This window comes from Ammospiza caudacuta, chromosome 3, assembly GCF_027887145.1.
Source record: "Ammospiza caudacuta isolate bAmmCau1 chromosome 3, bAmmCau1.pri, whole genome shotgun sequence".
Classification (NCBI taxonomy): Eukaryota; Metazoa; Chordata; class Aves; order Passeriformes; family Passerellidae; genus Ammospiza; species Ammospiza caudacuta.
The window spans coordinates 31,839,076-31,865,331 of record NC_080595.1 but is presented as its reverse complement, the minus strand read 5'-3'; the positions used below and the strand labels follow the sequence as shown (position 1 = coordinate 31,865,331).

The 26,256-nt window shown below is 37.1% G+C and overlaps 1 protein-coding gene across 2 annotated transcripts in view; it reads right to left on the bottom strand.

Moving 5' to 3' along the window:
• Nucleotides 1-26,256, bottom strand: part of RBKS (ribokinase) — a 73,549-nt gene that overhangs the window by 45,046 nt on the left and 2,247 nt on the right. For both annotated transcript variants that reach the window (XM_058800995.1, XM_058800996.1), the window contains exons 2-3: nucleotides 7,939-8,071; nucleotides 2,625-2,688 (exon numbers count right to left, since the gene is read on the bottom strand). In XM_058800995.1, coding sequence (XP_058656978.1) covers nucleotides 2,625-2,688; nucleotides 7,939-8,071 — 197 coding nt within the window. The remainder of the gene's footprint in view (nucleotides 1-2,624; nucleotides 2,689-7,938; nucleotides 8,072-26,256) is intronic.

The window sequence follows — 26,256 nt, the reverse complement described above, 5'->3', positions numbered from 1 at the left end:
CAATTTAAAAATGCTAATTACTCTTTCATGTGCAACAATGCCAGAGAAGCTAACAACAACAAAAAGTGTTAATTTACACCCACAAAACGAAATATGAGTCCAACATTCTTTAATTTGGCTACATCTCTGCATTAGAGAAAGCATGTTATTTATACAGCCTTCTCAAGCACTCTACTCCTACTTGGAAATATTTCTTTTATCCAATGAAACAATAGAGTCAAGGCTAAAGAAAACAAAAATACTAAAACAACCCAGCATCTCATTTTGTGTAGATTTGCATTTCAGTAGCAATATTAACTAATGCTATAAAGGCAGTGGTGGGGTTACATTGTATCCTCTTTGGATTATTATTCAGAAAAATTAATACCATGCTGGCAGCACTGTCTGTTAGAAAGATTGTTCCATGTTTCCTACTATAAGAACCTGTTTTCAGCTGACAGCAAATTTGTCAAATACCAACCAATGATAGGAAATTGGTAGTAGAAACCAGTAGCACTGTAGCAGAAAACTGACAAAAAGTTGAGGGTTTCTTTTTTCTTCTCCAAAAACTGTATTTGAGAAAAATCTACTATTCCATTTGAGACAAATTCTGGGGACCTTTTGTTTAAGGAGCTTTGGTGTTCTAACATTGTAGAATATGGATTTAATGCTGGGCTAAAGTGGGCTTCTTTCTCAAGATGTGCCTTTGTGGCCAGTTTAACAATCTGCTGCAATTTGAAGAAGGCAGAAAAAACACCTTACATCATGCTCATCTGGTTTTGTGGAAGTCTTGCGGGTACTTGCCCTGGAGGTACCCTTGTCTAGCACAGTTACCAGGGTCAGAGCAGGACTTCCCTTGCAATTACAGCTTCTTTTCACCATGAATTCTGTCTCTGCACACTGGAGCTGAAAGCAGAGAATGTGTGTCTTCTGTGCTCTCAATGCTCTTGCAGCATGAGCAGCAATTTGCCCAGTTCAAATGTAGGAAAAGGAACAACAGATCAATAAAGATCTAAATGGTCTGAGCAGCACTGGCAGCTGGTTTGTTGTCGAAGACAAGAACACAGGGAAAGAGGAAAATTACAAAACAGATTGGAATTGGAAAGAAAAGGGGTGTGCTGATATGCTAGGAAACAGAAGAGCAACATGAAGACATACAACAAGGACCCAAGTTATGAGAGCTGGCAGAACTGGCATTACCCCAAGGATTTTTATCCAGTACCCAGCATCCTTATGTACAACAACAGGGATATGCTAGAAAATTATTAAACCAGGACAAAAAGCCCATGACTGAAATAATACCATCTTGAGAAAAAACCTCTGAGTACACTGAATCACCCTTGCCTCCAGGTCTTGGAATACAAGCTAGGATCCTGGATCAACCTCGCCAGCAGTATATCTTATTTTTCTCCAGGGCTGATCAATGGAGGAGGTGACAATCAAACACAATTCTGAGATATTTTCAACTCAATCAGCAGAAATTGGGACCTTGGACCTAAACATTCCAGCCCTTCAACTGATCTACTTAGGTATCAATGAACTGCAATATGATGGAATTTCTGAATACTTTCCCTACACTTTTCATTTGTTGCAATAAAGACTATTTAAAAATTTATGTTAAGATTGCAAGATCAATAATTTAAATCAGAAAACATTAAGGTTCTTTGTGGCATATGCATTTTCATTTAGTGCTATGCATTATAATTGCTTCATTTACACCATCAAAGACACAAGGTAGGCATGCTTTGGGGATATTCAGAACTGTACACTAACAGACACTGATTTCATGGCATCCTTGCTTGGTTTCTTGCCTAATTTGAAAGACACATAATGAATAAACCTATATATACATTTGTGAAATATTTAGATGCTACACTGATAAGCATATTAAAAAAGCCCACAAAATACTGATAGTTTTGTCTTTAAGGCAGGACTTGAATAATGCAATAGATTAAGCTTGTGGCTGCACATTAAACAGAAGAGATAAACAGAATATTGAATTGCCACTTAGTGATTACATCTGTCTATCCTTGTCCACCCCAAAGGAGACAAGGGTGGTGTAGACAAAAAAGTGATCATATAGTTAAGCAGAGCACAGTAGAGAGGGAATTGGTTTTACAAAGGTAAAAGATAATAGAATATTGTGGATGCCTCATTTTCCATTTTTCTGAAAACCTTTTAACATTGATTTTTGTGTGTATGTGTGCTAACATCAGCTGCATGGGTCGGTTCACAAAGCAAAGGTGAAATGTACTGCATTTACCATTGAATTTCCACTCCATCCCTCCTCTGACAATGTGAAGTTGAGAATGAGTAATCAGAATGAATTTTTAAATTTCTCACTAGGCATTATTATAATTAATGCCAGACTAAACAATTGCATAACAGCAAGCTATCTTCAGGTGACTTGCAATGATGCAATCATCTGAGATTTAGCAATAACACTACATTTTATTTTTAGTGGTACAGCTGATTTCAGGAGTCCCCATATTCTCTCTCATATTCATTCATTCTTGCCAGCTGCATCAAAACAGTTATTCATAGTTCTGAATGGTAAAACATATCTAATAAGGTAAAACAATAATAAATCCTTCACCACCAGTTTTTGACATTCAAAAATAATACAAAATAAAGTAAAATTTTACCTGTAGAAATACCATTCTTCTTCAAATTAGCAACATAATCATTGCCAAAGGAATCACTCCCAACCTGTACAAAAGATAAAATAATGGGTTTTCTCTACAGAAAGGTGAGAGGATAAATAGACTATCTTTAGACAACCAAATGCTCTACTGTAATTTAAATACAACACTTTTATTCTTGAGAAGCCCTTTGCATTATTAATCAAGAAAAAATAAATAAGAAATAATGGTAAAAATGTATTAATAGTATTAGCAAACAATAAGAACAGTGTTCTGCAGTTTTCTCCTTCTCTATTACAAATATCCATGTTGCAATATTCAAGTTTCATCCTTTTACAAACCCTGTGCTTCTCTGACACTGAAACTTCTGGGGATTTTAAAATCTGGACATGTACTGAATTTTTCAGCTTTGAATTGAAAGCATTGACATTAATTCTGGTGTCTTTCTGAATTGCAGTTTGTATTTTGAATTTTTTACCTCAAGTTTCCTTGGTAGAAAAATATCAAACTGTGTCTATGGGACAGAAAGCAATGATAAATGCAGCATTACTAATTTCTGCAATTCTCAGTACTAAGTGTACTGTTTAGAAATTCAACATTTTTGTTTGCATTATCCAGCAACAGCAGATCAAGTTGAGTTAAGGAGTCAAGCTATGGTCTATTGTTTTTTTTAATAGCAACTTAAAAAGCTTGTAATTTCAGTTCCATTAATCTTTTTAGCTGAAAACAATTCTGCTTGCTGTTTATTCAAAGTAATATAAATTCCTTTTTGTTACATTACACAAGCTGAACAAAGGAGATGAGGTACATGGAGAGAAAAAAATAGTTTAATTTGCTTAATACCATGCAAGCATTTAAAATGTATTTATAAAGCCAACAAAGCTTTTGAGTCACCATTCAGCCTGTCTTCAGCATGCATAGCATGTGTTCCCAATTCCAAGAGTGAGTTGTGTATCTGAGCAGTGTCAAAGACTAACCAATGCTACAGAAAGTATTTTTGCAAGAGATAAAAAGAAGTAGAAGCCAAATCAAGATCCTGGTTGTGGGTCTAGAGGAGTCCTAACCAATTATCCATCTTCTCATAAAACAGCACTTTGTAGCTAATGGTATACTTCAGTTACTACCAGCACAAAGCAGCTGCCTCTACTGGCTGTTGTTAAAAATTTGTCTATTTATGAGTTCAGTCCTTCAAAAAGCTGAGAAGGCCCGAGTACCAGCTAGTGATCACAAGAATCTAACCCTTTGAGTCAGAATTCTGAAATTTAAAGTGTCACAGATAGATGATCCTTCTCCTCACGTATTTGATTGCATAACCATGATTTGAAATGTCCATTTCCTACAACATCTATAAGGGTTTTTTCTAAAGCATTATTAAGGATAGTCCCAGTCTTGTAGCAAAGGAGGACAGTAATTAAGGTCAGAATAGTTTAACCAGATGGAACATTGGTCTAGTACATGGAAAAAAACCCCAAACAACCCAACATTTTCTTGGGTCACTGTGTTAGTCATTGTTTTCATATTAGAGTATATTTGTACTTCTGGCTACTCCCAGTTTGCCAGACAGGGCGGGTTGTCAGAAGCTGCCTCTTCTGACTGCTTTAGGCTGGATGACTGCAGCCATCTGCAATTTAAACCTGAGCTGTGCTCACCTCTACACCCTAACAACTGTGCTCTGATGGTATCACCTTCTCCCTCCCTCGCTACTATGATTCTTCTACAACAAATCTCACAATCTGTTTAGTCAATTCAGCAACAAAATATTTCATAACCCCCTTCCAGAAGCTCAACTGAAACTTCCTTCCTTCAGCTCTGGATCCTGCATGACTGACAGACAGACATCCCTTACTGTTCAACTGTCAAAGCAGCTGAGATCAGCCATGGTACTTTTGCTCACAGAAAGACATCTCAGTGCTGAAGGGAAGCCCTCCAAGGGGTGTCCATGGAGGTCACTTTCCTCTGGAGACTTTTTTCCATGTTAGTTCATCAGTATCCAACCCAGTTAATGCTAGTGCATTTGAAGGACTTTATTTTTCCATTCAGGCTTTACCCCCAAGAAAGACAAGAGTATTGGGCATTAGACTCAGTTTAGATTAAAGGCATATTTACTGACCATGTCAAATTATATAACATTGTTTTAAATAATTTCTGCTTTTGCACAGACTCTCCTAGATGGAGTACTGGATAAATAGAAAAATAGATGTCTCAGTCTGCAGACCACAGAACACTGTTAAGAGCTTAAATAGCATTTCTTCTTTCTTGAATTCTTAACAACAAAAGCCATTTGTACAAGGATTATTGTCACACAGTTTACATATCAGAATAAGTGGAATTACATCAGTATTTTTCAGTCTGGGTTTTCCCTGCTTATGATCATGTTTTCCACATGAAGCTAGGGAGCTAGCTGGCATCATAGCAACTAGAATTCTAGCAGCTTAAGAATCAAACTCATCTGTACCTGAAAATTACTTTCAACAAAATGCATGTACCTCTTGATAATTTTTATTTATTTTATATGTTGTTTTTTTATTTCAAGTGTTTACTATTTTTTGTCATTAGGGAATTAAGCAGGTACTAAAGACAAGCATAAGACAGTAATACAAAAGGAAAAAAACAATTGAAGATACCCATCATACTCTGCCCTGCATCTGAGATACAGCTATATTCATACAATGAAGTGAAAATTTAGCCTATAGCACTTTAACTTAAAACTTGGCTTATGGATCATTTAAAAGACTACACAACATGGTAATACAACACTTTCTGTTTCTAGATAGGAAACAAATGCAGCCATGGCTTAAGCAGAGTTTATTATATGCAATATCAGCAATGTCCAGTGAAGATCATCCCAAATTGTCTGTCAGAAGTAAAGGATGTTTTTCAGCACATACAATGTCTTTCAGACCAATGTCCCTTCACCATCTTATTCCAGGATGCCAAACAGATTTTTTTGGGAATGGTCATGACAAAAAGAAAGAAAATAGTTAGGGGAGTTTGAAATTATTTTTTCAGTACAGCAACAGTGTTCTTGTATGAACCTGAGCAATTACTTTATTTGCTTAGATCATTTAGTACCCTGAAAGGAATGCTTTACATTTCTCTGTAACTATTCCATCAGTACATTGTTTTACAGGACAGAGCACACTGACTGCTACTGTGACACACATTGGTAACTCAGAGTAACAAAGCCACTTGCAGACACATCCTGCAGGAAACAGAACACTGTTTGCATTTCCAGTACTGAAACTCAATATTTTAACATTTTTTACAATGTTTACATTAAATGCCACAGCACTCTGTGGCATCTCTAGTCATAACAGTAAGTCATTATAATTTTCTTTCTCTCAAACCCTCACCAAACACTGACTCTTGTGTTTTAAAGCTCTGAGGTATGAAGAATTCCTTGTCACTTGATCTGAGACATCTATCTCCAGTCTTGTTGAGGACATCCTCTAAATTACACTGCTGCTAAAAGGATGCCACACGCCAACGGAATGTCCCTTCAATATTAATACTGATTCCATTTTCTTAACTTCAGATTGTAGAACTAATTTTTGCATCCACACTAGATAAAAATTTTTGGGAAATATGACCAAAACAGAAGTATGTAACTGAGCACAGAGTATGTGTGTGAGGGGCAATCCAGCTTAAAGCACCACCAAATATTTCAGATTACTTGTTGCAGTAAAAATAATTTAATTGTAGAAGCTCATTATTGCCAGATTCTTCTTAGTTTATTAAGAAAGAAATTTCATATCTCATTAACCTATGCAGATATAAGACTGTATATGAGACTTCTATGAGATGAGATAGTATTTTGTGAGGCTATAAAGTGCAATTTTTAAAAACTAAATAACAACTTTCAAAATTAAAAAAATAGAAAATGCTAACATTTTCTCCAATGAATACACAACAGAAAGCAAGAGAAAACAAGAGAAAGAGACAGATGGACAGACAGACAGAAAGATGGAAAGACAGAAAGACAGAAAGAAGAATGGGTTTTACTGAAATAACAGAAGTATGTTTTTGAAAAGTACTTAGAAAATATAGTAGCTACTAAATTTTATTACGAATGTGTATGTTTCCATTGCACTGAGCAAAGGGCTAGATCATTTTAAAAAAATAAAGCAAAATTCACACTTGCAATGGAAAAAAACCTTTTAACATTTAGCAGGAAATGTTAGAAGGGAATTCACTGACAGTTCATCTTGTACTTGAATCTGATCGTTCTTGAATGCAAAAATGATCAAATATACACAATATGACAGAAGTGCAAACATTGCCAAAAAAAGCCGACCCCACACTGTAGAAGAACTAGTGATAATAACTCACAGAAATGCTTTCAGGTGTAATTTAAATTTATAGCCAACATTGTTTAGTCTAAACGTTGAATTGAAAGAACAGTGAAGAAGGCTTCCTTGAGATGTTTGCAGTACTTCTCAAAAAATCCTTGACAGACAATGATCCAACAAATTTAGCATCCTCCCCAGCTATGGCAAAAAACAAAGTATGTCCAGTCAATTTGAAGTTTCATCTACAGTTAGCACAGGATAGACAATAAAGACTACAGAGAGAAAAAATTTGATCTTAACCGTAGTAATGATCACTCAAAACTTATAATGTTTAATGACAAAAATCAAAGAAAAGCATTGTAAGAATATAGCATCTGCCAAGTTGAATCAGCCCAATGGTCTGTGAGCAAGTCCTTAGAGCCGCAGTACATCAGATGTTTCAGAAAAGTAGGCAAAAATATCCCATAGCACACAAAAGTGCTAGAATTTGGATACTATCACCTTATCTTAACCTCAAGTAATGAGATAATGATTCAACCCTCAAAGCACTTTTACATTCCTTCTCAAATTTGTCACTGGCTTGTGAGTGGCTGGTTTTTAATCATCTACAAAGTAAATTCAGAGCAACCATAGCTTCTAGCACCTGAATGCCATCAATGAAGTGCTGATAGCTGTAACAGTGGGGAACATAAAGAGGAAGGCCTAATCAAGATTTCTTAAATTTTAAACATGTCTAACTCTTCCCAATTCTCTTTTCCATGCCATATCAACCTAAGTTTTGCAATACTTCTCTATATGCAATTTCTGTCAGATCTGTAGCCAACTAGTCTTTGGTTCTGGCAATGTTCTTAAAAAACCTCCTCCATGCTTAAATTTATAGCTGAAATAAGAAAAAGAAAAGAGAATTAGAGAGAGATTTTTAAAAGCTAAAAACATACCAAAAGCTTTTTGGTAAGTGACCAAAAGGTTTACTGGAATTTGCATGAACATTCAGTTCAGCTGTAATTGAAGAACAAGTCAGTACTTACCTTGCAGATCAGCGAGGTCTTGGCCCCAAGTCGAGCAGACTGGACACACTGGTTGGCTCCTTTCCCACCAAAACCAACAAAAAACTTGTGTCCAAGGATAGTTTCTCCAGCTTTTGGCAATCGCGTAGTAAGGCTATTCCAATTTAAAGCAATATTTACATACATTAGTGGCTGAAGATAACAAGCATCTTCAATATAAGAGTTACATTGTTATAATCCTAAATGGCTCAACAGTCAGCCAATAAGACTGAAAAATACTTAAAAGACCTTTTAGGGTTCTACTCCACATCCCACTAGCTTAAGTTTATTCCTTATGTGCCACACAATCAAGTTTCTTGTCCCCTCAAGAGAGGGACTGCATTTCTTTTGTTCATGTTTCATGTTTCTACAGAAGATGCACCTTATCCCTGACTGGGATTCTTAATACAGATAAACCATAAATCTATAGGTCTCACTGTTCATGGGGTTTTTTTACTGTAAAATTAGGCTCAAGTTTACATATAGTTCATTTAGTTCCATTACATGTAATTATACCTTCTTAAACTATCCTTAAGTAATTTTTCACTCTGTTGGTGTTCACACCCCTAAGAATTGTAATCATTACCAAAACCTGCCTCTCCTCTGCTGTCATGCAGGCATACTGTACATATTTAACATTTTTCTTTTTTAAGTTTTTCTCTTTACAACTTCTCAGCATTTTTTTTTTCCTTGAATGCAGTCCAATCACATTTACATCCTTCTGCAGATGGGTGCCCAGAACCAGATGCACTAATACAAGCCGAAAGCCATCAGGAGTGTATTCTGGTTTCATTTCCATTTTGAAAAAAAACAAAACAAAACTGCAGTTCTGTTAACCCTACCAGATGCTTTGCTATCTCAAACAAAAGTTGAAAAGAGTAAAAGATGCCACTGAGACTGTGGGACAGAATTTCTCAGAATGCAAAGACTACCTGACTTCTGTAATTTTTATTAAAATATGTAACCCAAGGATGCATTTTCAACACTCAGACAACCAAAATTTCTGCCTTCTCAAGGCATGCATTCCAGATACCAGGCCTAAAAATGTAATTTTAAAATCTCTTATGCTACAAACAACTTCACAACATGTGGAAAGGGAAGGCATTCCATGGTGTACTAAGAACCTACTCAGTCAAGAACAGTTACCTCAGACAGTTCCCAAAGTCTGCAGGATAGAAAGGAAGCATGGGGAATGGGAGTCTAAAAGAATTCAGAAGAATCCACCACCCTAATGATGAAGAGATTAAATTCAGCTCTGTTTGTCAATTTAAAACGTCATTTTACCAATAAATCTCACAGCAGCTTCAAAATCCAAAAACTGAATTCTGGGCTCCTCAGGACTAGAGGGACATGGAGCCCCTGGAGCGGGTCCAGCAGAGGGTAACAAAGATGATCAAGGGACTGGAGCATCTCATGTATGAGGAAAGGCTGAGGGAGCTGGGCCTGGTCAGCTGTGACAAGAGATGCCAGAGAGGGAACCTCATCAAAGTCTGTCAGTATCTGAAGGGAGGGTGCCAGGAGGATGGAGCCAGGCTCTGCTCAGTGCTGCTGAGCAATAGGACAGGAGGTGATGGGCAGAAACTGATGCCCAGAAAGTTCCCACCTGAACATGAGGAAGAACTTCTTTACTGCGTGGGTGACTGAGCCCAGAAAGTCTCCCTCACTGGGGATATTCAAGAACTGCTTGGATGCAATGTACCACGCGCTCTAGGATGACTCTGCCTGAGAAGGGAGCTTGGAACAGATGTGGATCACTGTAGTCCCTTCTAACTTCAACTATTCTGTGACTCTTTGAAAATTGCCAGCCTTCCAATTCAGAATAAAAGGTTAGATATTACAAGAAATTATTCACTGTGGGGGTGGTGAGACACTGGAACAAGTTGTCCAGGGAGATTCTGGATGCCTCACCCCTGGCAGTGTTTAAGGCCAGGTTGGATAAGGCCCAGGGTCTAATGGGAAGTGTGCCTGCTTATGGCAGAAGAGGTTGTGACTGGATGATCTTTAAAGTTCCTTTCAACCCTGAATGTTCTATGATTCTGTGCTTCTGCATAAGGCAATCACTACAGATTGTTTTTGAAAGGATATGAAGAATGTATATGTTACTTTTTGAGCTTATGCTGCACCTTCTGGGGCATATGGGTGTTTGCAGAATCTTACAGAACTAATGACAGAGCACAGTCTAATTTACTGAAAATTCTCAGGAAAAAGCAAACATTTTTTTTCTCCCTCTAATTTTCAATTTCTTCAGTCCAAAGGTGTAGGATCAGTAGAAAGTCAAGAAAACCTAAAATGAAACCACCAAAGTCAAACAAGTCCCAAACTCCCAGAAATTAAGATTTTGGCTTTGAAGGAGTTGTTACAGGTATCAGTAGTTACAGTTTCCAGAGAGATGCGGGTAGGGATGCAGCCACACTAACAGAGACACTCACTAACACAGCATGCCAGATTTTAGGATAGCATACACAGTCACCAGGTTTCTTTTGTGTGGGTGGCCACAGATAAACCCCCGAAGAGTCACACATACAGCTCACAGCACTCATTTCCAGAGATTCAGAGCCAGGAACATTTTGTTGCAAAATGTTTAAACCATTTCCAATAAAAACACAAAAGCTTTTTAAAAATACACTTATTACCTTATTACCTTGTGTATATATATATATATGTGTATATATATATATATATATATATATATATATATATCTGGAAATGATTGCTAAGCTCCTAATACCTAATACAGTCCTAATACGGTGAAGTTAAAACTGCCCACAGCAGCATCCAGGAAATTGTTTCCATTAATGAGTAACTCTACATTCTCAGGGACAAAGTTGCAATAATAAAGAGTATCGATAAATAGAAATAAATAAACAATATTCCTTAATGGCAACGTCTGTAATTTATCACCATTTTCACCACTGGAAGCCAAAGTAGAGACAGTTGTGGACCACAGAATGAAGGCCACAAGACTCAGCTGAGGAAGCTCCTCTTCAGTTACTGCCAGGGTACAGCACATACACCTCTAAAATTAGGCAGCATTCAGTAAGGAAGGATTTTCACCCAGCCTTGGTAATAAGAACAAATAGCAGCTCTTGTACAGTTCCTTTCATCCACACATCTCACTACACCTTAAAAAGCAGAACAACATAATTATTCCTGTTTCGCAGGTATGGGACTTAGTCAATGCATTTTGCCTTTTCATGGGTCAGTCAAGAAGCCAGGGGCAAAAACAAAAAGAGAGATCAGCTTAATCCACCAGCTCACACTGTCTTCTCATTTAAATTCTGCAGTATGAAAATGGCATCAATTCTCAATTAAATTTTCTTCCTTAGGCTGGTTTTTTAAAGAGATTATAGCTTATTCTAAATAGAATTTGCTTCCATAAACAGTCAATATATTTTAAAGCAAAGATTATAAATTTTCTTTTCAGCACACATCTCCTAATAGCACTACTCAGAGCTCATATTCAGGTATGTTCAACCATAAATATTGCTGTTTTAGCAGTGGCCACACTATGACTTGATTCTTCTTTCTTTTATGTTGGCATCAACATGCAAGTCTAGTGGAAGCATCATAATTTCACTGGTGAAAAACAGGCTTGGTGAGATGAGAATTTTGGTCTCAGTGTTTCAAGTAGCATGGCATAACAACTGCCTGTGGGGTTCAAACAGCTTGTGGAAGACAGGGAAATGACCTTTTTTATTGCTCTGATGGAAAGGTACAAGGCAAAGGGCAAAGGATCAAGTGCAAGTGTGATTTATAACAGTTCAATTTTTAAAATAAGCTAAAACAGACCAGGCAAGAACACGTAGCAACTTCCTACAGATCCCTACATGCAAACCTTCACCATGTTTCATTTTAGGTATGATTGCCAATCATTCCAGACCAAATCTCCATTCCAGAAGCCCATTCTTATTTTCCATATGAAACAAATTTGTATATACACTAATCTATATATCTGATCTGATATCTATACTGATCTATATAGGCAGTTTTAACTTACACTGAAACCAGTACTCCTGAAACAGGTTTCTTTGCTAATATAATGGTATTCTCTCATCATTTAATTCTGCAACTATTCTAACTTTTGATTCACATCAGACAATTTTAATGAGCATTTCAGGCTTCTTTTATGAGCAGGCAGTGATGACTAATCTGTATGATTAAGAAACCCTATAAATTCTTGGCTTATTCATGGTGTCACAAAGAATACCCAAAATAGCCTAAAAGTGATGAAACAGCTAATGTTACTCCAAAACTAGGCTAAATAAGTTAATTAGAAAAAATGTCACATGAGCATTCAGAATTGTTACATAAAATGTTTTGCAAAGCCATTTACAACTTCTGACGTAATTTGAAAACATTGACCTGAAAAACCCAATATAAGTTACTATTCAACAGACTCCTCCTTGCTTACATGACAAATTCTGCTCACCATTGATAGCCTAAATGGTGCAAAGGATACTGTGCTCTTATGTCTTATGAACAATCAGAAACTGAACTTGAAAACTCATAATACATTCTAAGTAAAATAAAATCACTGCATGTTTTGCAAATTGTGCATGGTACAACTGAATCTTATTTATAGAGGAAAGTTCAGACTGAAATATCTTGAATTACTTTGGACGTTACAAGCAAGGAATATCCTCACTCATAATTTCAACCGAGTTTTTACAAAACAATATTTAAATGTAAAGCACACAGGAATGCTGCCCACATTTGTTTGAGACTAATGAAGAATCTTACGTACACTTATGTTTCAGAGGTTTGGGATGAATAAAGGCACAGACATGAGTATTCTACCACTGCACTAACTTCAACCCTCCCTTCCAGCATGTCCACGAGTTCCCATAGAGGCTAGAGCTGATTAGCATTTGTATTTAAGAACAGACATCCCTTTGGAGGGATGGCATTAAAACCAGAAGAGAACCTTATACTACAGTGTTGAAGCACTGAATCAGAGGTGAAAGCACAATGTACTGAGTCATTAGTGCACCTTTCCCGATATTCTGGGTTTTCTCAAAAAGTTCCCCTCTATGCATATGACTAAATCACATACAGAGATAGAAAGTATGAAAAAGGGGAAAGGGAGAGATACATATTATGCAGAATTTGCATAAATTAATCCTGAAATGAATCATAGTTTGCTTCTGATTCTTCACACCTGACCACTGTTTGTTCATTGTTTTCAACACGTGAAAACTAAAAAGATGTATTATTATTGTCAGCTTAAACTGATGTGAAGCCATGCCCGCTTCTCACAGCATTTCCCCACTATTTCTCTAGCACTGCTTTTATTGCTTTTATTTACAGAGCTTCCTAATTCAAAACATTTTTGTTCAAAGGGTCATTTTCATTTGGACCAGAGCATTCATCCAACTCATTATCCAGCAGCCAAGGTGGGTCAGTGAAGGGAGGAGCAGGAGATTCTCTGCTGGCAGCGGTACAGCCAGACTGCCCTGAGCCAAAGCTGGGACTTCACTTGATACTACTTTGTGTTGAAAACACTTAATGCTCTGTTGCTAAGGTTTGCCTAAGTAGCACAGTATACTTAGCTCATTAGATATATGGAAAAGCAGAGAGTATCACTTCATTGCAGAGAATGGCATGCATGAGAAAGGAAAATAGCAAAGCACGTGAATATTTTTCTCTAAAAAAGTCCCAACAATATTCTCATCAGGCAACTCAGAGGGGAAGAGAATTTCTACATTAAATATCACCAAAAATGCTTAAAATTACTGTTATTTAAATAGTATCAAAAGAAACATTCAGATTTCTTAAATTCCTGAAGAGAGGTGAAGATGAGCAGGGGTAGGAAAATAGCAGCAGAAATACTGAATTTAAAACTGACTTAATAAAAAGCAATATAATGTAAGGCTCTAGAATTTAGCTTTGATTCTGTTCTCTTTGAATCACTGAACAAAACTTGCTTTCTCCACTCCTGGGAATTCCCTAGAATGGGGAAAATCCCAGTGAGATTAGAGTAGGTGTAACTAGCCACTGTCTAGTACATACAATTTACTGGCCTTTCATGATTCTCACAATTGAACAAATACAAAGGAGAGAACAGTTCTTGCCTCTAATATAATACAACATTGTGGTGAAAAACTCTCAGACCTCGTTTGGATCTGGCTTGACATTTTGGTTTAGCCTTGATATGTTTTGTCTAGCTTCATTTTGAAGACTTGAACATGTGCTGTGGGAAAGTATCCATAACATGGAGACAAAAAGACCACACTCTTTTCAAAATCTGATATTCTTGACTCATTTATGTTTTCACTCCTTTTAATCATCCATTAAAATATATTACTGGGAGGTAGAAGACTTCCAAGATTTCTAAAGCGATTACCTCAGGAATTCAGTTAACTAGACCTTGGTTTAAGCATGGGGCAATCTGGTTCTAGGTTTGTAGACATCCTTCAGACCTTCAATGACTGACAAAACCCTAAAAATCATAGCAAATCTCTATTATTTTCCTTTTATGCTCCTCAACACGACAAGATTTTCTTTTAAAAAAAACTCAAAACTTTTCAGACAATTCAAACACTTGCCTATTGCTCAGACTTTTGATGGTCTGAGTTCTCCCTGCAGCCCACAGTGATGAACACTATGGAAGCACAACCCAAGCTGGTCTCAGGCACAATAACTGACACTTACAGAGGAGTCCCTTTGCAGCACAGTGAGATGCAAAAGCTTTGCACCGTCATCCATTCAGAGGGACTTTTTAAAATCAGTTTGATTTTACATCAAAGAACATTTATCATCACAACACAAACAAGTGAATGATAAACTGGTGCAAAGCTGCAGGAATCTTTTCAGTGAGTTTTGCCATCAGGGAAAATATGTATTTTATGAAACAGAAATATATATAAACAACAGATAAATATACAAACTGTTTATATAAGCACATTAATAGATATATATAAATAGACAAACTGGTTTGTAGATCTCATTACTGAGTGGGTAAACAGCTGAAGTGGCATAACTGTAGAAAATCTCTAGCAAGGGAGAAAATGAAATGAATGGCTGTTACTACACGTAGGATGGCTACAAGAGTGATATCTTCTTATATGTACAATCACAGCTTCAATTGAAAAGGAACAAAACTTGTAACATATAAAATGAGAACAGCTGTCCACAGTTCTTCAAGAGCTTCAATGAATAATTTTGTTGACCCTCTGTGCAGAATCAGATTTTACCCTCCTAGATATTAAAAGCTGAAGCAAATAGAAAGGCATTCTGATGAACGCTCTGAAGCATTTATGGTAGTACACTGTACTGCATTTCAGTGAAATTATGGTATTACTAATACATCAATTTCCTAAATTATGTTATGAATATAAAAACTTCAATACAAAGAAATTATTTTTTTGACTAATTACCAGAAAGCTTTCTCATGGAACAACAAACCTGTAACATTTCCTCACATCACTAGCATTTAAATCTGGGGAAAAGGTGGAACAACATTGATGGGTTCATAATGTGTGGAATGTGTAATTCTGAATCTGAAGCTCTAAAGAGACGTAAAAACTCAAATAAATCTATCTTCAGATATTTAAGTCTCAGCAAACATTCCATCATTCTTACCAAACATCTGTTTTGTATTTAAGAAAGATTGTGGAAATTTTCAGAATTGCTACTCTCTAGCTTTATTTGCCTCCCACGTTGTTCCTCATTGATGTCTCTCGATTACATTATTTTTGGAATGGCAGTTACATAATTATTTTCAATGCAATCTGACAGTAATGTTAGAAGAGACTGTCTCTGAAACAGGCTGTGCTCACCCAGAACTGAAGCAGGCTGCCTACAGTTCCTGTGCTGAACAGAACATTGTATCATGATGAAATACCAGTGCTGAAGCAGAAAAAAAAATACAAAACAAAACAACCTTTGGAACCCAAGCAAACAGTGATCTTTACCTGCCCAAGGACAGATTAAGATAAACAAGACATGCAAACATTAATTTTTTTTCTATACCTCTTAAAAAAAGAATTTATCAGACAGCAGTGAACAAAGTAGAAATAATATGGTTGGCTGGACAGGCCACATGGTCCTTGTTCTTGTCATCATGATTTTCTATATACTGGTAAATCAACAAAGTAATCTGTACTGATTTTTTTATTCTGATACTTTACTGATATCTGATACTGATAAAGTATGATACACTTTGCTATCATACAGAAAACAGGGCACCTACCATACAAAATCTTGCTGTCAGTCTTTTTCAGGTAAAAAATAAGAAGCCCCTCATACCATTAAGCATCAGCATTTTGCACACAAGCATACTGTGTTTTATAAACTATAGTATCACAAGCAACACCAGAGATGTGTTTTCAGAGTACAGAGTCATCAAGACAAAGTACAGTGTGGTTCAAGTAGTTATAATTTTCTTCAATAAGATGTTCTAAAAGCTTATAGCCAGGACAGTAATTTTGAGAAATATGTGATATTTTTTATCAAGTTTGTATGTGCAGTGTTTCCTGCTGAATCCATATGGGTCATGAATGAAAAGTATAACCAAAATGAGACATTGTTTACATACATTTATTCAATGTATCATAAATAATGAATGCAATAAATATATTTACATAGATGTATATTTATTATATGGGTATAGAATAGAATAGAATAGAATAGAATAGAATAGAATAGAATAGTTCAGTTGGAAGGGACCTACAACCACCATCAAGTTTTACTGCTCAGCCACTTCAGGATAAATTTTTAGTCAAGTTTTTACTTTGAAACTATCTTACTGTTTATTCACTGATAAAAGAAAGTGTTCTCTGAAGTTCCATCTAATTATAAAGGCACCAACTAAAATCTGGGATTGCAGTAAAATTAAGGCTTGCAGGGCAAAGATAAGAATGTGCAGGGTGTGTGGGGAGTGTGTGTGGCTTCACTGGCCAAGTCAACTCTGCTGTGACAGGTAGGAATCCCACCTAGCTAAGTCCCTTTATCTTTTTCACAATTTAAGCTCTTTTGGGAGAGGTAGATCCCTAAATATCAGAAGGAAAAGTGTAATTCTGTATAAAGCTAGCTTCTAATGCCTACCAATAGACAACTCCTGTGTCTCCATTTAAGCACAGAATTTAATGAGCAACACAGAATAAAAACTGAAGAAAAATTTGCACATTTTTGCTGTTTCTATATGGAGTAGTATGAGTTCCAGCAAAATCACCAGTTACTTTTTTTTCCAAATGGGCATTTTTCACTTGGTCCTTTCTGGGAAAAAGAAAAATTAAAATTAATTTTTAAAATTATTGAATAATACTAACAGGATCAGACAATTAGAAGGAATGAATAGTCAGTCATATTGCTGCTGAGAACATAAAAAATGCCAGTTTTCCCATGAGTCTTGAACTTGATCTGCTTATCCTTTATTTTCAGCTCTGACCAATGCTTTTTCTTTCTGCTGTTTATACTATCAAGGTTTATACATTTTGTATAAACAGGGATCTGAAAGAACACAAGAAATATAGCAAGTGATGGATGGAATAAATTGACGAAAGAGAGTTATGATACTTTACAGACGTAAAAGTTATTTTTGAAAGATGAGAGGGAAAGAGCAATACAGAAGAGAAGTGCACTGTAAGAACATGATGTACAGGGACACCAAGAAGAGGTGAAAACAAATTAGGGGAAATTTCACGGTTCAACAATGACATGTTATTGATGTCGCACAGGAGAAAAAGGAGGAAAAAAGGACTAAATTCAGAAATGGAAAGAAGAAAGAATAAAATACAGAAGAGAGCACATTGATATATTTGGGAACATTACCACCTTCTTATTTTATAATTAGTTGTCACAAAGATCAACGTGTTCTACAAAGTGCACCCACTTTGGCAACATACTAGTGAAAAGTAATTTTGTATTTTCTTCTGGCTCGAAGTATATGATACAAGGATCCTCAAGGGAACTTGGATGTCAGCATCAAATAACTTACTGCAGCTTGATATAGGAGCTAACAACTGGAGCCATATAAAACAAGCAAACAAAACCTTACTGCTAAGTTCCTATGGAAAGAACAGCTCAGACAGCTCCTAGAGGCAACATAATATATATGCCTGCCCAGAGTGTTTTTACACAAATTTGTTACCATCGACTCTGTATGATTTTTATTGCAGGTTTTGATTTGTGCCAGCAGCTCTTTACTGTCAGGAGTACTAAAATTCACCCAAAGATACTTAAGTCTAGAAATGCATCTAGGAAAATGGTTATTTCCTTTAACAGTACAGCCAGCAAGTAATTCACTAACAGGACAGAATGGAATATTAATCACACCATTCTGTGTCTCACAAAGGGGGAGAAAATATAATATTCTCAGTGTTGAGTGTTAAAATCTAGCGCCAAACACCTGGCCATTGTGACAAATGTTTTCAAAGGAATTCCTTTAGACAACTTCCCATTTGACTGTTGTGAATCTTGCATGTCAGACACCTCCAGACTGAAAAGGCAAGAGACATTTTATTTTAAATAGTCAAAACCAGTTTGCAGTAATAGTAGGACAATAAACAAACCATTAAAAATTCTGTGGAAGTTATATGGAAAAAGTATTTATTGGGGCTAGAAAGTATAGATACTTTCATAACACGATGTAATATTCAATATGTATCATGGGATATAGCAGAAGCCCAAGGAATACCCTGCAGTACTGACACTGCTATTGGTGCTTTGCATGCTATTTACTTGGAGCTGCTCAGCTGCTAACACCCTACAGAGAGCAAAAGGCAATAGTTGTGCCCTCTCTAACATGGGATGTTACAATATGAAGCAACAGCCGTATGTTACAAAGCACTACTGAGATAAAACGACATCTGTACGTAGCACAAATTAACCAAAACCCCGTCTTACCGTGATATTGGACAATTGGCAAATAAGCTTTCATCACAACATTCTCTTCCTTGATCACAACCATTTCACTTCCTGGCATTTCACTTTATTCCAACAGAGGTATCAAATCTGGATTTTCCACAGACAGATGAAGCCTCCGAAGGAATGCAAAATGATGGGGAAGACGCATGGCCAGGAGGTTGCTGTAACATCACCTGACTGTATAGACAGCAAATAAGAGCCAGGTCTGTTATGGCATTAGTAATTTTAGCCTCCAAAAAATACATACAATAATTTTGTCTATCCTTTTATTCCAGCCTGGTTCCATTTCAGTGAACGACCATGGGACAAGGAATTTCTTTCTGCTGTAGTCACTCATATGGTAACAATTTCAGGAAGAATCCTTTCACATCCTAGACCTTCTGTGTAACTGAATAAGTTTGTTTGTACTTAGGGCACACCATTTTGGCATTTTTTTCCAAATGGTCATACCCAGATCATTGAAAGAGATATTTTAGGAGAGTTCACTTGTGTTAGGTGGGAAAATAGATAGGCTGAAATATGCAGAGAAGTAGTGTGTTTCTGAAATGAACCTACATCACCAAAAATTACTATTAATTTTGTCTCATGTTGCAATACCCAGACTGATGATGTCTATTCTCTACAAACATTCATCTAATGTCTTTTCCCTTTCTTTTCACACTCATTTTCAGGAAAGTCTACTTCCTTGGCTTAAAAATTCTTAAGTATTTGAAGGGATGAAATACATAATATTTTGAGTCCACCACTCTCATCTTGCAACTTTAGCAACTGTTCTAACGCTGGACTCTGCATTTTAAATGTATTAATTTTCTTTTGCCATTACGGTGTTGAAACTGGCTTCTCCTGTCACCAGCCCATGAGAAAGCATGTACACTCTCTGGAAGGTTCAACAAAGAGATTCAGCTACTGATAGCTGGCAAAGAGGGCACCCACTAAAAAGATGAAAAGACTGATGATCACACTGTTTTACTTTTGTGGGTAGTGTCTAATAGCTTACTGACCTCCAAAGGTGAAAAACAACATTCTAGTGAAAGCAGAAAATTGTGAATCTTTAAGTCAAACAATTAAGTAGCCGTGAATAACAGAACTGTAAGGAATGTTACTGGGTTTCAGACAAGTGTTCTTGGCCAGGCGAGAGAACACAAGATGGAGTAGCTGATTTTCTTCTTTCATTAGGAAAATATACCCCAAAAATGTATCACCTGCTAGGATCAAAATGTTTCTAGATTCATTTACTCCATTACCCAAGTGAACTCTCTAGAGGATTAAGCAATAGTTTCCCAGTCTCATATGGACTAAAGCTAAAAGCTTGGTAAATACTAGTTTTATCTCGCAAACCATAATTTTTAATTGCTAACACACATAGGAAAGGCATAATCCTCCACTGATGATATCATAGTCTACTGCCATGGAAATGACAGCAATATCATAAACACAGGTTTAAGATGACCTCACTTTCATTGGAAAGAGGGAAATTTCACTAGAATGTGAATGACATTGGGAATAAGCACACAGATACCATTCAGTGAAAAACTCTCTTACTAGCCAGTTAAACTACAGAAGATGGAGACAACAGCTACACTTCCAGCTGAACAGAAATAAGGTTCTCCTGGCCAAACACTGTGTTACCACCTATGAACCTTTGAACAGAGAGCCCTCTGAACTCCTGTCAGGGTTCCCCTTTGTAAGTTCACCACACCACAGAGTCAAATCCCTGCCCTGACAGGCATACAGTTTAACCACAAGAACATGAACAAAGTATGGCTATGAGAACCCAGTGTAGGACCTCAGAGCAACGCTGTAGCTGGAATGCTTCCTAGAATGAGTAAGTACTTCAGAAGTGGGAGGAACAGAACTCCACAGTCTCTTGAAGCACACAAAATAACATGAAGTCAGACGTAAATGCAGAAGTACGATCTCAGTGTGGCAAGTGCTAAGCATCTTGGCATCATCTCAGGAAAATACATATATTTAACCTTCAGCTCTGAAGTACTCGAAGAGGAGTCAAACAACTCAAGGATTGGAAGCTGAAATTTGTGTGTAAACTTTGTTTTGCCATGAGTTAGGAACGTTGAGTACTGTGCTGGACCCCAAGTCAAGAAAAGAAGCTTGAACTGAGAAAAGGGAGTGGAGAAATGTACAAGGCGATAATGATCTCACTTAAGAAGAACCTTTTATCTTGAAGGATCTCAAAGCAATTTACAAACTTAAGCAGACCAGACACTGCAGCTGGTAGGAAAAGAAGCAGACAGCTGGGAACTCATTCATGGGAAGGAGGAGGTAACAGAGGACCCTCTCGGTGCCATATCTTCCAAAATAGTGCTGCTGGGAGAAGACAGCAGGACTAGAACAGAGCTTTTCCTTGAATTTTGCCATGCAGCTGTGCGATAAAATTGCAGAAAGCAAGCAGATAGGCAGAGCTGACAGAAAGAGATGCAGAAAAGCAAGGGGCCTTTGGACAACTGGGGACATGTCACTGTTAGGACTGTAGTTTCCCTGCTTTTTATCTCAATTTCAACTCTTTAGGTAGACTCTTCATACTTCCTGCAGTAAAAACTTTGGTCGTTCCTATACTTTTTGTCCCTTTTAATACTTTACTCCAATTCTCTTTACTTATTCCTACCTTTTTACAAAGCAAACTGCCCTTCTTTCTGTCCTCAAATTGCAAAATGTTTTCCCAATGCATAGTAGGGTAAATAGTGCTGTTCTTGGTGACTGGGATTCATGCAGTACAGGCTTGACTGTAGTACCACATGGGGCATTTTTTACTTTAAAAGCGCTACTAAATACATACTATTAAAACTCAACATGATAAACGAGTCTGCAAAACAAGAGGCATAAAAGTTATTGCTAAAATGGAATGCCTCTGGAAGTAAAAACAGTGCCTAATTACAGTACACAGTAGCATAGGACACAAAATGAAGATACCAAATGAAAGGGCAGGGACATTTCAATTAAATAGAATCCAGAAAGCAACATTTTTGTTGTGCTTAACTTAAAAGACATTGTTTGACCACTTTCACATTCATATTTCCCAAGACTTCTAAAACTTCCACATTTCCATTTAGGAAGGGGAGGAAAAAACCCGTTTTCATGGATAAGAGCCAAAGACAAGGGCTGAGCAGGTGTTCTAGCACCACCAGTCCTTCTCAGAGAGGGCCTACAGCATCCTCTGTGGCACAAACAAGAGTTTCTTTCAGAAGGTGCCAGCTGGGATCAATGGCACACTGTCTCTTGCTTGGGGTTCATAACCTCAGTTGCAAATGCAGCCCTTGTAATGAGTTTAAAAAAGCCCCTGGTGGCCTTGCCCTAGTTATTTTGTGTCAATTTAAGAAGCACCCAAGCAGACATTTTCCCTCCTTTTCCCCTCTCCAATATTTTGTCATTTTTTGTTAGAGGAACTTTGTTGGAAACTTTCAAGTCTGAGGTGTAACACTGAATACCTTTAACATGTATTTAACTGTCTCACCCTAAAATGAACTATCACACAGATTTTGCTGGAGGACGACAATTTAATTTCAGTTTGCAGCAGTGAAAATCTTCTTTTGATATGAATGAGCTCGGATCAGGTCCTGTACCAACAGTGTTTGGGCCAGTAGAGATACTCAAAAGCTGTATATGCACAGATGACAATTTTCTTACTGAATGCCATTACTGAAGATTTCATCAACTTGATTTTATCCCCTCTTTTTTGGGGGTGGCCAAAGACACAGCTTCTTCCTGCCACACAAGAGAAGGCAAACAGGAGTTTTTCAAAATAGTTAGGTTCTCTAAAATCAGAGCAGAAAAACAAAATACTAAGCCTGTACCTCCTGCATTTAAAATGCACCCAAATTTTGCTAGGTCAGAGAAGAAGACAAGGGGCAGACAGCACTGGGTCTGAAATCAAGCCCAGATTTTTCACTATTACATAAATGAAACAATTCACAGATGACACATTCTCTCATGCCTTGATGTCTTTCATTGGATCCAAAGATTAATTTCCTCAACTGGACTAAGCTTGTATTCCTTCACAGTTGTGCTTTCCCATGCTGCTGGCAACGGCAGATTGACTAGAATGAGGAGTGGCTGCTGCAGGGGAAGCATTACAGATAAAAACAAAAACACAAATGAAATGGATTTGAAGGATTCTAGAACACTTCACTTCTAGGAGAAACTGAAGAGCAAAAAAAAATCAAAACAAGGCAAAACCATTAAAAGTTGGTGACATGGATGAGAAATGGTGGAAAGGAGAACATGTGTGAGATCTGGAAACAAAGCAAAGAAGAAAATGAAGTCATATGTGAGATTTCTTCTGATCACTCCAAAGAAACGTAAGAAAATTCCTTTTTCACATTCCCACCAAAAAAAGTATGCAATTATTGTTCCAAATACTGCACTTCTGAAAAAGAAGGTACAGACATAGTTTTGGATCGTGGACATTTCCAATGTGCCAATGAGCCATTTACTTCAGCACTTGAGCAGACAATAATCACCACTAGAGACTTAAAAGGAAGACACAGACTCTCACTAACGAGGTACCTTTGCCATTCGGCCCAAGCAGAGGTTGTGCTCCGTTAGCAAAGAGGATTTGATGTGTTTGCGATGTTCATACCAATGCGCATTTGTCACCTCTGCCACTGCAGATCAGCAACACACTACTCTGTATGGAGCTCAGTGCTTTCTCTGCCTTGCTGAGTGCTTCAGTCAGTTGAGTACTTGCAGTGATTATTAACGGTGGTTGTTACAGCAGGGGCTGGAAGCAGAACTTTTAGTTCTACTCCCTAAAGGGAGTGAAGAAATGTGATGAGAGAGGAAAGAGGTCCACAGAAAACTAAAGACTTGAAATCCTGAAAATTCTAAAAAATGCAGTTTTCCACTATTTGGACTGTGGTGTCATTCTCTTGAGTTAAACTGAAAGACTGTTGTTGTTGTGACTATCCAAAGACTGTTTTTCCATCTTACATTTTGTTCTATGCTTCTGCTGTTTTCAATTGCCATGCCAAAGTTTCCCCTGTTTATTCTAATTGTTTTAGTGTGTCTGACTCTCATTGGCTTATATGTTTAGTCTTGTCCTGATTTAATATGAATTAAAATGCCAATGCCACGACCAGTCTGCAAATATGAGTCAGAAGAGAAACTATTTAAATAATACTGTGGATAGTACCCGTCTGGTTTGATATCTAGATCATACAGAATAATGCTGGTTTTGTTTTCTACTACTATTGCCTGCTATTGCCAATGCAGTGTTGATTGTGATTGTGACCACAAATATGTTTTGCTCCTGGTCCTATTAAGCCAAAAGAGTGTGGTTTACTGCATGTATGTACGTGAGGTTGTTTTGATCATATGAAGTTCACTTTGGAAAACCCGCATTCTGCCACTGCAGCGCTACAGGACAATGAGAGAAGAATTTCTAATGAGAACAGTGTTTTAAAAGCAAACCACTGGGGCCCTTCCTTCTAGAAGAATTTTAAGACACACTACCCTTTCTTCTGAATTTGATTATTTCTCAGAATTACATCTGAGTATCTGTCTTCAACTAAAGGTCCCTGTCCTTTTCTGTCTTGGTCATTATGTAAGATTCAGCACATTTAAAACTGTACATTTCCATTTCACATAGAGGTTGCACTCATTTAAATCATTAGTTTACTGTACTGAGTAAAACCATTATATGCTAATTCTTTTTTTTCATGGTGAATCTGGCTACCATATGTCCAGTGGTGGCTTCAAGCTTTTCCGTACCTTGCCTCTACAGACCTGGAAATGTTTAATATTTAAGTCTGCCACCACCATTTCAAGTCTGACCCTCTCCAGTCAGAGGGCCAAGGTTGTGTCCTAAAGGGCCAACAGGGTATTTTACCAGTTTGAGTTATAACACAGCATTGTCTAGCTCTGGCAGAGTCTCAATCGATGTAATTACCTTCTAAGAAAGACAGGCTTTAGTGTTGAGTGGTGAATATGCCCATTAAACACAACATACACAAAAATGTGTCCAGCTTCCTCTGTGTAACTCTCACAAATTCATTAAGGCTCCTCCAAATGGGTGATAGGCATTTAACATGATCATTCTTGTCCATGTCTTTTATAAACTGAAACATCAGCACAAATGACAAACTCACAAATCCAATACTCCTTCATTCCAGCTGAAATGAACCCTAGCTTTATATCCAGAATATGCAGCCCCCTCTAAATCTCATATACAAAGACAGTCAAGAGTTATGCTCCTGGAATCTAATCCTAACCCTAATGTGACAATTTTTGTATTTCACACAGCTTGTTTATAGTTTCCTGTTCCACCTAGGTACAATCAAGCCTACAGCTTAGTACTTTCCGGGAATTTTATCCAGATTTTCCTAACCCAGGATACATTTAAACAATGTCTAAAGGTGCCACATGGAAATTTTGGTCAGATTAAACTCTTGCCAGCTAAATTTAAACATACTGTTCTTATTTTATTAAGTCCCTGAAGTTCTGTGCTAGCAACAGAAAGAATGAAGCCATCCCTTCTTTTCCAACTAAAGCTGATTAGCTTATCACTTATAAAAAGCCCTTTCAATGCTACTTAAAGCAGAGGCTAATAATGGTGTCAGATATGTACTTGTGGTCACATTTGTACACTTTAAGAAACCCTCTCAGCTGATTGAAAAGTGAAATGGCTTTTCTTCAGCCACTTATTCTCAGTGTAACAGCATCTGTCACTCCAGCCCATGGTGTAATTTCTGGTTACAGTATGGCCAGTTAATATGCCTTCAAATAAATTACTGCATTTCTATCATATCAAACATGCAGCCAAAAAAAAAAAAAAAAAACAAACAAAAAAGAAAAAAAAAGTGTAAGAAGTTTTCTTGTTTGTTTGTTAAAGTGTCAAGAAAATCCCAAAGCTGCAGTTGTCAGCAGTGCTTAAACTGGCAATTTTATTACTACTTTTCCCTCCACATTTTAGACAGACAGGAAAAGGAATGTCTTGAGGTTAGAGCACCAAGTTTTGCATTTCAGTGCGACGTCATAAGCATCTGAGAGCTCATTCACACATAACATCAAGATCAGTTTCACAGTTCTTACTCTGACTTACTAGGCAACTATTCTACTTGGAAAGCTGCCAGTATGTTCTGCAAATTACACAGAGCATTAAATCTTTCTGACACAGGTTCTATGATTATTTAAGGGACTTCATCATTTCTGCAGCACAAGTCTATGCCTAAGCAGTATTCACTCCTCAGTTCCTCTAATCACACGTTCTGCACTTTCTTGACCCACAGGCTTTGGTATAATTGCCTGTCAATAAAGGACTTTTTTTAAGTGCAGAATTCCAAGCAGGACAAGCTGATGCTGTCCAGATACATACACTTTAAATCCTATTTTAACCAAGTCTGCATGTAGAGTAAGGAGATGTGTTTAAAATAGTACAAATCAAAGACTGATTTCCAACTTTATTGGGACTGACAAGGCCAG